At 48.5% G+C, this 12471-nt stretch overlaps 1 protein-coding gene across 3 annotated transcripts in view; it reads left to right on the forward strand.

Annotated features, from left to right (window-relative positions):
* Nucleotides 1–12471, forward strand: part of RNF130 (ring finger protein 130) — a 127918-nt gene that overhangs the window by 76877 nt on the left and 38570 nt on the right. For all 3 annotated transcript variants that reach the window (XM_036071191.2, XM_036071190.2, XM_036071192.2), the window contains exons 4-6: nt 3295–3366; nt 5209–5291; nt 11698–11794. In XM_036071191.2, the coding sequence (XP_035927084.1) occupies nt 3295–3366; nt 5209–5291; nt 11698–11794 (252 nt within the window). The remainder of the gene's footprint in view (nt 1–3294; nt 3367–5208; nt 5292–11697; nt 11795–12471) is intronic.

Here is a 12471-nt window from a genome sequence, read left to right on the forward strand (position 1 = left end):
CAATTCTATGGCAACTAATACGAAATGGACAGACTCCATGAAAGACCCTAATGACCGAAACCTATTCAAGAAGAAAAGATAAACAGCCCTGTATCTATCAGGAAAACTGCATTTGTAGTCTAAAACCTTTCAAAAAAAAGAAACCTCAAGGCAGATGGTTTCTGTTGAGTTCTATCAAACATTTAAGGAAGAAAAATACAAAGGCCAGAAAATTGAAAAGGCAGGAATACCTCCCATTTCATCCTGTAAAGCCAGCAACATCCTGATACCAAAACTAGACAAAAACGTTAGAAAACAGAAAACTATACACCAGAATCCCTCTTGAACAAAAATGTAAAAATTCTAAAGAAAATTTTAGCAAATCATACCCAACAATATATAAGAAGGATAATTCATCATGACCAGGTGGTGTTGATCCCAGGAATGCAAGGCTGTTCTAACACTAAGAAATTAATCGATATAACTTACCATATTAACAAACCAAAAGAAAAGGAAAACTATACATCTCAGTAGATGGAGGAAAAAACACTTGCCAAAATCCAACATCTCCTCCTGATTTTAAAACTTTTTGCAAACTAGGCATAAAAGGTAACTTCCTTAAACTGACGAGGGGCAGCAATGGAAAGCTAGAAGCTGTACCGTCACAGTAAGTGGTGGAAGATGAGAGGCTTTTCAAGATTAGAAACAGTAGAAGGATTTGTGCTCTGATGACTTTTATTTCCACATTGTACTACAAGTTCTAACCAGCACAACAAGGAATAAAGAAAATAAATAGGGACACCTGGGTGGCTCAGTCGTTAAGCGTCTGCCTTCGGCTCAGGTCATGATCCCAGGGTGTTGGGATCGAGCCCCACATCGGGCTCCCTGCTCAGCTGGGAGTCTCCTTCTCCCTCTGACTCTGCCGCTCCCCCCGCTTGTGCGCACTCCCTCTCTCTCTCTGTCAAATAAATAAAATCTTAAAAATATATATATCAGGGGCACCTGGGTGGCTCAGTTGGTTAAGCGACTGCTTTCGGCTCGGGTCATGATCCTGGAGTCCCGGGATCGAGTTCTGCATTGGGCTCCCTGCTCGGCGGGGAGTCTGCTCCTCCCTCTGACCCTCACCCCTCTCATTCTCTCTCTCTGTCATTCTCTCTCTCTCAAAAGTAAATAAAACTAAAAAAAAAAATATATATATATATATATCAAATTGTACACTTCCAATATATGCAATTTAAGTCAATTCTATTTCCACAGGCTAAAGATACATATATGATAGAGGGGACTCTCACAGATTAAGAAAAACTTGATGGGAACAGCAACCAAATGCAATGTTTGGACTTTGTGTCCTGAGTCAAACAAGCCAGCTGTATAAAAAGACATTCTGGGGGCCCCTGGGTGGCTCAGTCGGTTAAGCAGCCAACTCTTGATTTCGGCTCAGGTCCTGATCTCAGGGTCATGAGATCAGGTCGGGCTCCACACTCTGCAGGGGTGTGGGGGGGGTCTCTCTCCCTCGGCTCCTCCCCCACTTGCACATGTGCAAGCTTACGCACTCTCAAATCTTTTTTAAATAATAGACATTTTCGAGAGAACTGGGGAAATTATAGTATAGTCTGAGTATTTGATAGTGTTGATTAACTATCGTTAATTTTGTTAGAGGGGACAGTGGCAGCGAACGAAAGCCCCTATCTGTAAGACACAGTGACAGTTTTATGGGTGAAATGCTTTGTTACATGCTTTGAAATCCTCTAGCACAGTTAAAGAGGCGGGGACAGATGGAAAATACTAGTAAAATATTGATTATCGAAGGTGGATGATGGATAGATACATAGAGGTTCATGGACTTATTTTCTTTTGTGTATTTTTAAATTCCCCCTAAAATTTTTATGTTTCTATGATTTTTTTTTAATTCTCAGGATATAAAATCCAAGGTCTCCCCTTCTCTTAGCCCCCACCGTCCCCCCTCCAGCCCACCATCTGCCTCTTCCCACAGTTCAAGATTTGCTTGTGTGTAGAGTGACCACCTGTCCCAGTGTGCCTGTTTGCACCCACTGTCCCGTGTAATTACTGATAGGGCCCTCTGACTCTCAGAACGTTCTGTTTTGCACCATCAAATGTATGCTCGTCCTAGCAATATCGAATAATTTCCTTCATAGTCCTGTGCTTCACACGTATTTATCTTTAATAGAGTTCCTTTGTCCAGAAGTCCCCCTCCTGCCCCCTGTGCTTTTCCTGATCGGATTCCTTCCCACTGGTGTTCCACATCTCAGCTCAGACATCCTCTCCCCAAGCCTTCCTCATGTTCCTCCTCTGCCCCGTCCCCCCCCCCAGCTCCCCGCCCAAGTTGGGTTGCCCGCCCTGTGCCGCCACACCACCCAGGCATTCTCTCCTGTACAACACTCAGTCACAGTGTGTTTACTGGGGGCGTCTGGGTGGCTCAGTCGTTAAGCATCTGCCTTCAGCTCAGGTCATGATCTCAGGGTCCTGGGATCGAGCCCTGCGTCGGGCTCCCTGCTCAGCAGGAGTCAGCTGTTCCCCCTCACTCTCCCTCTGTGCTCTCTCTCTCTCTCTCTCTCTCAAATAAATAAATAAAATGTTTTTTAAAAATAAAATAAAATGTATCTACTGGTCTGTTTCCCAATTCAGTTGGCTTTTCAAGATCCGGGGGCACTGTCTCTTCACCTGTGAGTCTTTGGTGTCTAGCAGCGTCTGCCAAAATGTGGGATCAAGTCTTTGAGATTCTGTGACTTAACCCTTTCACACAGCTCACCCCTGGAAAGATAAATGCACCTCCCTAAGCTCGCGGAGCATTGTAGCGGCAGAGACGGAAGGACAGCTTGTGACTGCCTCTCTCCTGCCGCACTTGGCACTGTGATGAGCAATCTTGGGGGCGCTGGAGGTTCCTTTTACTAAGACAGAGCTTATCCTTCTGATTGTCCCCAGAACTATTAGTGCAGTGGTTGTGGCTCTGACAGGTACAAGAAGTAGATTTCAATAATGCTGTAGTATTTCAAAGGTTTATTAAATACAGGAACGCAGCAGTGGTCATGACACCTGGTGGTTTTTTTTTTTCACTATATATACTTTTTAATTATTCAACCAGAATAATTCAGTAATTCAATTCAGAAGGCTGAATCTATGGAAAAACTGCCAGTTTTTCTCATTTTTTAATCGCTTTGTTAGAATCCTTTCCTATGGTACAACGTGGAGAATGTTGTGGGATAACAGGGGCTTTATACATTTAATGATTTTAAAATAAAGGATGTCATCCAGAGGTCTTGCATTAATGTCTGTTTTTCTTTGTAATTGTCATAGCGTCGTCTTGGAGATGCCGCCAAGAAAGCCATCAGCAAACTGACCACCAGAACAGTAAAAAAGGGTGATAAGGTATAGTAGTGAAATAACTTTAACACTATAAAAATGATAAAGTAGTTTTGCTTTTGATTTGGTGGAAGAGAACACACCCTAATCATTTGTGTCTCATGTTAGGTGATTCTTTTTCCAAGTATATGCTCTAATGCTTCATTTTAAACTAGCCTCCCTTTGAACTCTTACCCTTAGCATGCCTCATTTGGAGGCCTTCCCTAGAGTCTCTGACTTTCCTGGACTTCCAGGGCTCCTGCCATTATTAGCTGCACTGGTCTACTTACAGTCCCCTAGCTGTGGTGTCCCACTCGAGAGCTTTCTCCCCTGCAGCCAAGGATGCCTTCGGGCAGAACCCTAATTGGTCAGTTGGTGCACTCGGTGGCCAGGAATATGTGTTCTCTTCCCTGTGCTTCCTTTGTGTTTTAGTCCCTCGCCAGTTCGCCAGAGAGCAGGAGACTCACGTCTCGAGAGAGTGTCATTCACAAGGTGCTTTCTGTCCAGTGGGCCAGACAGTTGGAAGGAAGCTCCCGGTGTGTCCGGGTTGGGCCCTTGGCTTGCGGGGACCAAGTGAGAAAGCCAGTGACTGAGGCTGTGGCTGAGACGGCTCATCAGAGCTACCCGGTCGGGCCTCGCATTACGTGGAATCCGCTTCTGCTCCATAAGGACAAAACAGCAGCTTGATGTTAGGCCCTACATTCCATATACTCAGTTACGTAGAGGGGAAAAGTTGCACCTGTAAAGGCATAAACCCAAAGCTGTTTTCTACCCCACATCCAGCTCTCACATTTTGACAAGCAGCTCTGGGATGGTAATTTCAGACAATTCTCCATCCTCTGTAGTTTCACCACTTCCTTGACTTCACCCGTTTTTATTCCCACCGTCTTGACACAGCTCTGGAAGGTGGAGACATTTTCGGCGAACTTCAGTGAACACTAAGCAAAGAAACAAGTAAAAACATTTGGAGAAAATAAAAGCAGCACAGGAAAGCTGCCCTATAGCCCCAGAGAAGTGGTCACCCTCTTGGCCTGGTGGCCTTCAGCTGCCACATTAATTGGAAATTCCCCAGAATTTTTACCCATCCTACGTTGTCCTTCAGGCTAACACCAAACAATCTTTCCTTATTCAAACCAACACCTCTTCCAAGTTTGTGCCTCCTGGACCTACCCAGAGTTGTCCCACTGAGTTTCAGTCCACGTGGCCATGACACAGCAGATAGTCTCCCCTTTCCTGGCTTAGGTTCCTTGTAATGCTCTATTTTATGACAACTCGGGGGAGTCCCTTCCCGGCACAGACGAGGAAGGAAGCCAGTTAACCTGGATGACCGAACACCTAGCTGGCTCTTCCTGGCTCTTCATAAAGACCCAGTATTGAGTTGGGCCATGGCTGTTCTCTACCCCACACCTGTGACCAGCTCCCGTCACTGGGGCTTGGTCTTTTGGGGGCTCACCATCTTTTCTGCCTGTACTTAGATGAGTGATCAGAGGACGACCCACGCTGTGGAGGGTTGCTGTGAAGCCCACTGAACCAGAACAGTGATGCCGCGGTGGTGGGAGGGGGAGGAGGGTGTCCACGGTGACCGTGGATTTGAATCTTGAAAAACAAGTAAGAATTCTGACTTCTAAGACCTTTCACAAATAGAATTAGTACGTTACAGCATAGTTTAAACGAGGTAGAGTGGTGTCCATATCACTTGGGTCAGTGCAGGTAAGCAAACGAAAACCTCAAAGCTCTTCATCACTGTTCACTTGGGAGTCGCTTGCTTACCGTACTTGCCGCAGGAAGATGCCGAGCTGGATCGCCTCCTCCGTTCACGTATAGCTTCGGTTTGAGCCCGTGACTCGCGTGCCTGTGCTTGCCTTGCAGGAGACAGACCCCGACTTCGATCACTGCGCAGTCTGCATCGAGAGCTACAAGCAGAACGACGTGGTGCGGATCCTCCCCTGCAAGTATGTCAGGCTCCTGTGGTGTGTGTGTCTCCCCTTCAGGGGGGGGTCCCACTTGCCTTCGGGAGCCGCCTCACCCACGGCTCTGGCGGCAGGCGGAGGCGCGGTGGCCCGTTACCCATGGTGGGAGTGGCGGCTGGCACGAGCCCGCCTCGGCAAAAACGGACTGCAGAGCCTCCTCTGCTTGTGAGAAACACGGGGAAACCCAGGGCTACATCGTAGCCTAAGACCATTGCGGGCAGGAATGTTCAATTCTATGAGAGGGCGCGTGAAGGACGCTGGGGTCGCGCGGTCCAGAAATGGCAGAGTCGAAGTAAAGGTCCACCTCTACTGCTCCTTGTATCGGGCCCCGCTCACCTGCGTGTGGTGCTCTAGAAAGAGCAGATGTTCTTTAGAAATGTGCTGATTGGAAAAATACGAAATCGCCTACTGAGAAGCCTAAAAATCAAAGACTTTTCCTCTTCTTTCTCCCCTCCCTTAAAACACATGCACACCACTCTGACCACCTAGTAACACAGAACACGTGAACAAATAAAATAACTGTCAGTGGTTGTCTCCCTGAGGCTACCAGTACCATTTTATTCCCAAAGTCATCTATTTTGAACCTAGAAAGATCTGTGAGGAGTTTTCTTTTTCTTTAATCAGAGAACCTAAGAATAATTCCATATGCTGAAACAGAAAACCAGATTCTAGAAGTCAAGTCAATCTAGTTTACATTTAAAGGAAAATCTACAAAACTAACAGGAAGCTGTCCTGTAGAAAATTGCGTAATTACCAGATTTCCTTCAGCTGCCGTCATTTATGGTTTAAAACATGAGGCTGAAGGAAATACACATCCAAACACAAACCAGGAAGATCAGTAGGTACATTATAAAGCATTATCCACCCTTAGCTGCTTTTTAAACATGTTTTCACCTGCACGGATCTCTGACACCAGAATCACCAGGAAGCAGCCAAGTCTTTCCAAATTCTGTCTTCTATTTCAGGCCAGGGTCCCCCCTCCAGAGGAACCATCTGGACCCAAGAACAAAGGCCTCTGAAACCATTCGTGGTTGTTGGTAACGAGAGAGTGTCTTCCTCAGGGGAGCCTCGGCCAAAAATAGACTACTCTGGAAGCTTGCCCCCCGTCCTCCCCGCCCCCTGAGCATTGGCTATTCCAAAGTTTCATTCTTAGTTCTCTTTTTTTCTTAACTTAGTCCAGTGCTCTCCAAACCGGACGGTGTGTCGGAATCAGTGGGTGGCGTTCAGAAACACATCCCGGAGCCCAGGCATGTGGCTTTTAATAGTCACCTGAGCAGCGCTGCAATGGCGTGCCCCTCCGTCGGAGTCCTCGCGTTTCTGGGGCTGCACCTGTGTCCGCGGTCTGCTTTTGGATATTAGAATTTTGGCAAACTTAAGGACATTTCTCTGTGCCCACGGTTAGGGCACGGCGCCCTCGGTTGGTTGTGTTCCGTTGCCGGGTCCCTGTCTGACTCTGTTAGAGTCCCCCTTCTGCTCTGGAGCAGGGTGCTGTCTGGTACGCGTGCACCTTAAGCCTCAGCAGTTGTAGCTCTCGCTGAGGTGTGTCACACACCCTGCTCAGCAAAACCGTTCACCTCGCTGAAATGGTACCAACCACTCGATTCTCAGGTATAGTAAAAATTAACTTTGCCCATTGAGCAACGTTCTGTGGGACCGGAATCGACAACTTTTCACCTAGAACAAGGTTTCTGAGCCTTGGTACTGTTGATGTTTGGGACCAGATAATCGTTTGTGGGGGCTGGGGGCGGGGCGGCCATCCTGGGCATCACAGGGTCTTTAGCGGTGTCCCTGGCCGCACCCACTAGATGCCCATAGCAGCCCAGCCCCACACACAGTTGTGACGACCACTGACCTAGAGGATGGTCTCGCCCAGATCTCCATCTTCACTTCAGATCTTCCCCACACCTCTGGTTTCCGGGGGACCCCCTCTAGGATACTTCCAAATGAATTCTGGCCTTGAGCTGCTACCTCCTTTCTTCCCCGGGACACCCTGCCCTTCCTCTTTTGTCTGTAGGGCTTTGAAACCGAGCAGAGGGGTGACTCCGCTACCTCTCCCTTGAGCTCTCGTGCCCAACAGTGCCAGAGCCTCCTTGCCTCCCAGGGGACTCCCGGCGGCCCCTCAGCCACACCTGGAGTGCTGCCCAGAGCCCGTCTGTTTCCCTGGTTGGCTCTCCTTGTTCATTCTCCTTTAAACACCTTAGCTCATCTCTTTGTTCCTCACTCTGGCTGGATAGCTTCCCCAGCTGCTTTCTCTGCTCTCCCCACAGAGAAAGTCGTGGTTGTTTGACCCTGAAATTCCCTCCGCTTCCCGGCCCTGAGCTTTCGGGTGCACCTGCCTCCCCACCCAGCCTTGCAGCATCCCCCATCGGGAGGGAGGAGGGCTCCCTTTGTTCCGGTGTGTTCTTTCCACCTCGGCCTCCACGTGTCAATCCCGTCCCGTCCTCAGGGACCTTGCTCTGTTGACTCTCTGCTCCTGCCAGTTTTTGTTCCTTCTGTCTCTGACATTTCGTCATACTCAAGCCCATCCTATGCCAGTTTCATAAGCCATCGCCAAACACCACCCTGTGGCTCCTCCCTTCACAGCCAGACTTGGGGAAGGAGATGTGCTCGCTGTCCCTTCTTCACCTGAGTGAGGGACCAAGGAAAGCCCAGGTGCCTTTGTTTCTGTCCGTCCTTAACTTTGAACAAGCCTATCTGGAGACTGAACTGAGACTTTCTATCTATAGAGAGCAGCTCTCTATAGATTGCTGCCTTTTTGCTGCATGACCTTTCCTTTTCCTCTTCTGTCACATTAATTTACTGTGGACAGATGGCACTTGGCATTGCTTGGGACCTCCTCCTCGTGTCCTTTGATTACAGCTGATCATCCTTGGACATTAGCCAGCACGTCCTAGAAGCTATCACCTTATTTAGACCTCTTATTTAAAGCTCAGCCACAGCATTTTTTTTTTTAGTAGTTAGAAATACTTTTCAGGGGACGCCTGGGTGGCTCAGTCCGTTAAGCGTCTGCCTTCAGCTCAGGTCATGATCTCAGGGTCCTGGGATCGAGCCTCATGTCGGGCTCCCTGCTCAGCGGGGAGCCTGCTTCTCCCTCTCCCTCTGCTGCTCCCCCTGCTTGTGCTTTCTCTCTGTGTCAAATAAATGGATAAAATCTTTAAAAAAACAAAAAAAGTACTTTTCAGAAGTAGAGTGCCACCGTTCAGATCAACGTGTGTCCAGGATGCCACTTTGGGGGCCTAAAAGGGGTCCATCCTGTGGCCGCTGCCGGAGGCGTCGCTGGGGTGCCCCCACCTCGAGGGAGGGCCTGTTCAAACAGCGTCTGCTGCCGGCCCAGCGATGGGGAAGAGTTCTCGTCTCTGACCTTTCGTAATCCTGGATCCTTTTATGTTTGCCAGGTTCTTGCACGTCACCAAGAGGCTTTGGAGCTGTGAGAACAGCTCTGCTTCAGTGTACCCTCCTGTCCCCACCCCCAGCCACCGCTCTGCTCTCTCTAGTTCGTGACGTGTGCGGGAAGGAGGAAAGGGGAGGGCGCCCTACTACTGGTTTCGTTCCACATTCTGTACCCTAGAGTATTTCTTGCAGGAATAAAGAACTTTTGTGTCGAAGTTCCGATCTGCTTGTCCTTTCCACGTTCCACTGGTCCTCAGCACATCATCTGCTTTCCATCCCAATACACCACTCGGCCCCAAATTCGTCAGGCCCTTTTCTGCTTTCATGTGTGCTTTGATGACTCGAGTCTTTTGTAACCGTGGGAAGGGCTTCTCTTCAAGGTCTGGCTGGCCGCACGTGCCGCCCACTGAGGTGTCCGTGGGGGCCCGGGGTACACCTGCGAGCTAGTCAGAGGTCACTGATGCTGGCACTGCCGGCGCCGGAGGCCTGCGCGCACGTTCTGACCGTTTATTGGGATAGCGTGGGAAACATTAACGTTACTTCGCCTGAGTGTGTGTTTAGTAGTACCTTGCATTTGCGTGCTGCTGAGGGTTTTCTGAGTGTCCACGACGGCTCGCCACCGGCTGCTCCGAGCAGCCTCACAGGATAGCGCGCGCCTTCCCCACCACTCCGCCTGGCAGCTTGTTGCTGACACAGCCGGGAGGCGGGCTGAGTCTGCAGCTGCAGAAAGTGTGTCTGGGAGGAAGGGGGTGGCACCGCCGAGCTTCGTGCACCAGTGATGGAAGAGGGTACGGGAATGGGTGAGGAGGACGGGAAGGCGCACAGGGCAGTTACCCACCAAGATCGTAGCAGCAACCCCCCAGAGGGCCCATAGGTGAACAAGGAAGCTGCCAGACCGTTTTCAGACGAGAGGGGCATGCATGGGAGCCAGGCCGACAACCTCCCCATCTTCCCCCCAGGTGAGCTGCAGGAACCGGGCTGTTGGGGAATCTGTCAAAGGAGGGAGGGGGCAGGTAGCCGACTGGGGTGGGGGTCAATAGTAGGAGAGCCATGGCGTCGACACATAGTCGAAAGGATTTTTTTGTTTTAAGAAAAACTATTTTCTTCAGATTTTGAGCTAGCTAGGGAAGGGACACATTCTTGGTGTGACCCTGGAGACCCAGTTAGTCTGTTGTCCATTACAGTACCGCAAGGGGGGTGGAGGGACACTGTCTTCCACATCGACAAACCTCTAAGGGAGCAGTTTAGAAGCCCAACATAGGAAAAATCCACCCTACGCTAACCAGACCCTGAGAGCTCTACGGGCCAGAGGTTAGGCAGACGCACCCTTGTAAGGGGGGGTGGGGATCCTGTCACTTAGTCAACGTAAAGAGGTCAGCATCCCCAGAAAGATTAGAAGCCTTGTGCTAGTCTTGGCCAGACTATAGTGAGCACTGGCACAGTTGACTGCTGCTGGGGTGTAGACCCTGGCTCTGAAAGCACCCGCCCAGTGGGACCCTGTAGGCAGGAGCCCTTCCCCCGCCCCCCTTGGAGCACTCTCCTACGAGGATAGAGGAACAAGAAGTGGACGTGCCTGGTGTGTACTGAATGAATTTCGGGCTCACCTACGGTTTGGTGATTTTTGCCCCTTAAGTAAAAACCTGCAGGTTTAAATACAAGCCTTCCAGGATGAGGAGGTTCTAGTTCACTGCACTGATAAATTCAGTCTTCAAGATCTTTATTCTTACCCGAAGAAATGAGTGCAGGGTCACCAAGTGGCAGTAGGTAGGCGCATATGCATTGTTGAGGTTGAAGCTGTAAGCCTGCATGTTTCTTCCAAATCCCAGTTAAAATCAGCGAGATGTTTAGACCTCCTACTTTTTTGGATCAAAACTGCATTTTTAAACAGCTGTATATAACTATTTATAAGCCACATGTAAATTATAAATTCATAAAGTTGCAAAGGCATACCATGTTTCAATTTGATATCTTTCTTAAAATTTCTTTTATCAATAACCGAGACTCCAAGCATAGTTCCTCTGAGGTGCCCAGACTGTGTGTCCTGGCACCCGCCTCTCTCCCTCTCTAGCCAGGACGCTGAGGCTTCATTTTTAGCTTCCACCACAGCCCCCTCAAAGTGTCTCCCTTCCGCAAGGCACAGGTCCCTTTTCTAAGAATGCAAGACTCTCCATGACTGACTTCTTTTCTGTCGCAAGGATGTGACTTTCCACTCTCCTGAATAAAAAAAAAATCACCCATCCTCTCTCTCCCCTTCACATTTCCACTGAAAACTGTTGACTCGGTGTCACCTGATTCCTAGGTACCTTTCATCTCCAAAATACTCCCAACCACCCTGTAACTTTCACAAACATTTAACATAGATTACTTAGAAGTCTTTTTAAATAATGTTCTAAATGACATTGAAACCAAGTTCCGTGAAACCAATTCATGGTTGTGCAGAAAACTCTTTTCATTCAACCCTTGCTTCATATCTTCTTGAATTTCCCTTCTTCCTACTCTAGCTGTTGTAGAAAGCAAAACTGATTGATAAGGTGTGGTTTGTTTCCTGGGCATCTGCCTCAGGCTCAGGTCATGGTCCCAGAGTCTGAGTACTGCATCGGGCTCTCTGCTCAGTGGGGAGTCTGCTTCTCCCTCTCCCTCTGCCTGCCGCTCTGCCTACTTGTGTGCGCTCTCTCTCTCTTTGTTAAATAAATAAAATGTTTAATGAAAAAAAGGTATAGTTTGTTTCATTCTTAATAAATATCCTAAGTTTCTTCAAGTGCTGAAATAAAAAGACCGAACTGCCAAGTACCACTTATCAGTTCTCATCATACAGATTGGGGTCAGGAGGTTTTCTGCCAGCTATATTTTAAGACATCCCCAATATTTGTCTCTTGGAACTTGCCAGTATGTCCAAAAAGGGGGAGAAACAGGCTAACTAAAAATTCCATTTCTTTGGATCTAATAGTTGTTCAGTATATGATCTGTGATACAATGCTCTGTGTTTTTTTTTTCATAGGCATGTTTTCCACAAGTCCTGCGTGGATCCCTGGCTTAGTGAACATTGTACCTGTCCAATGTGCAAACTTAATATTTTGAAGGCCCTGGGAATTGTGGTATGTTTCCTATATGGTCACTACTTTTTGCGTGTGAGCTAGCATCGCAGAGGTGGGTGGTTAAGTCTCCCACGAGAGCATGGGCTTTCTCTGCCACATGGCCTTTCTTCCACATTCCTTAGAGTCCAGCCCGTCTTGGGGAACTCCCAGAAGAGAAGATAAAGAACTGAACTAGTCCACTCAGAAGTGTGCTTCCATTGGGTGGTGGAAATACGAAGAATGGCAGTGGAGAGAGGGACAGGGTTTGCTTTTGTTCCGGTATTATCTTTTTTTTTTTAAGGACTAGAAATACAGACTTTTTACTTTGGTCCAGTAGTAAATTTTTTCTGCATTCAGCATCTTATAAAACTGTGTCATCACTGTGTTCCTTTCTCTGGAACCTGGCTTAGCTCCCCGGGGCGTTGGTCAGCTGCAGGCAGCAAAGGTGGGCGGTACCAGCCTGCTGGGGCTTTGGTCCGAGGCCACACCGAGCACACACTGCTTCATTCAGCTCTGGCCAGGCCGGTCAGCACTGACTGACCGAGGGCCTTGGAGACTTCCTACAGGTCTCCCTTAAGAGACCTACTGTCCAAAATGAACACCTCTTAGAGGAAAATAAAATACTTTCTGATCTCAAGAAAGAGTGGATGAATGATTTCCTTGTGGAACCAGAAGTTTAATGTGTCCAGCAGATGAAC

This window comes from Halichoerus grypus, chromosome 2 (assembly GCF_964656455.1).
Source record: "Halichoerus grypus chromosome 2, mHalGry1.hap1.1, whole genome shotgun sequence".
Classification (NCBI taxonomy): Eukaryota; Metazoa; Chordata; class Mammalia; order Carnivora; family Phocidae; genus Halichoerus; species Halichoerus grypus.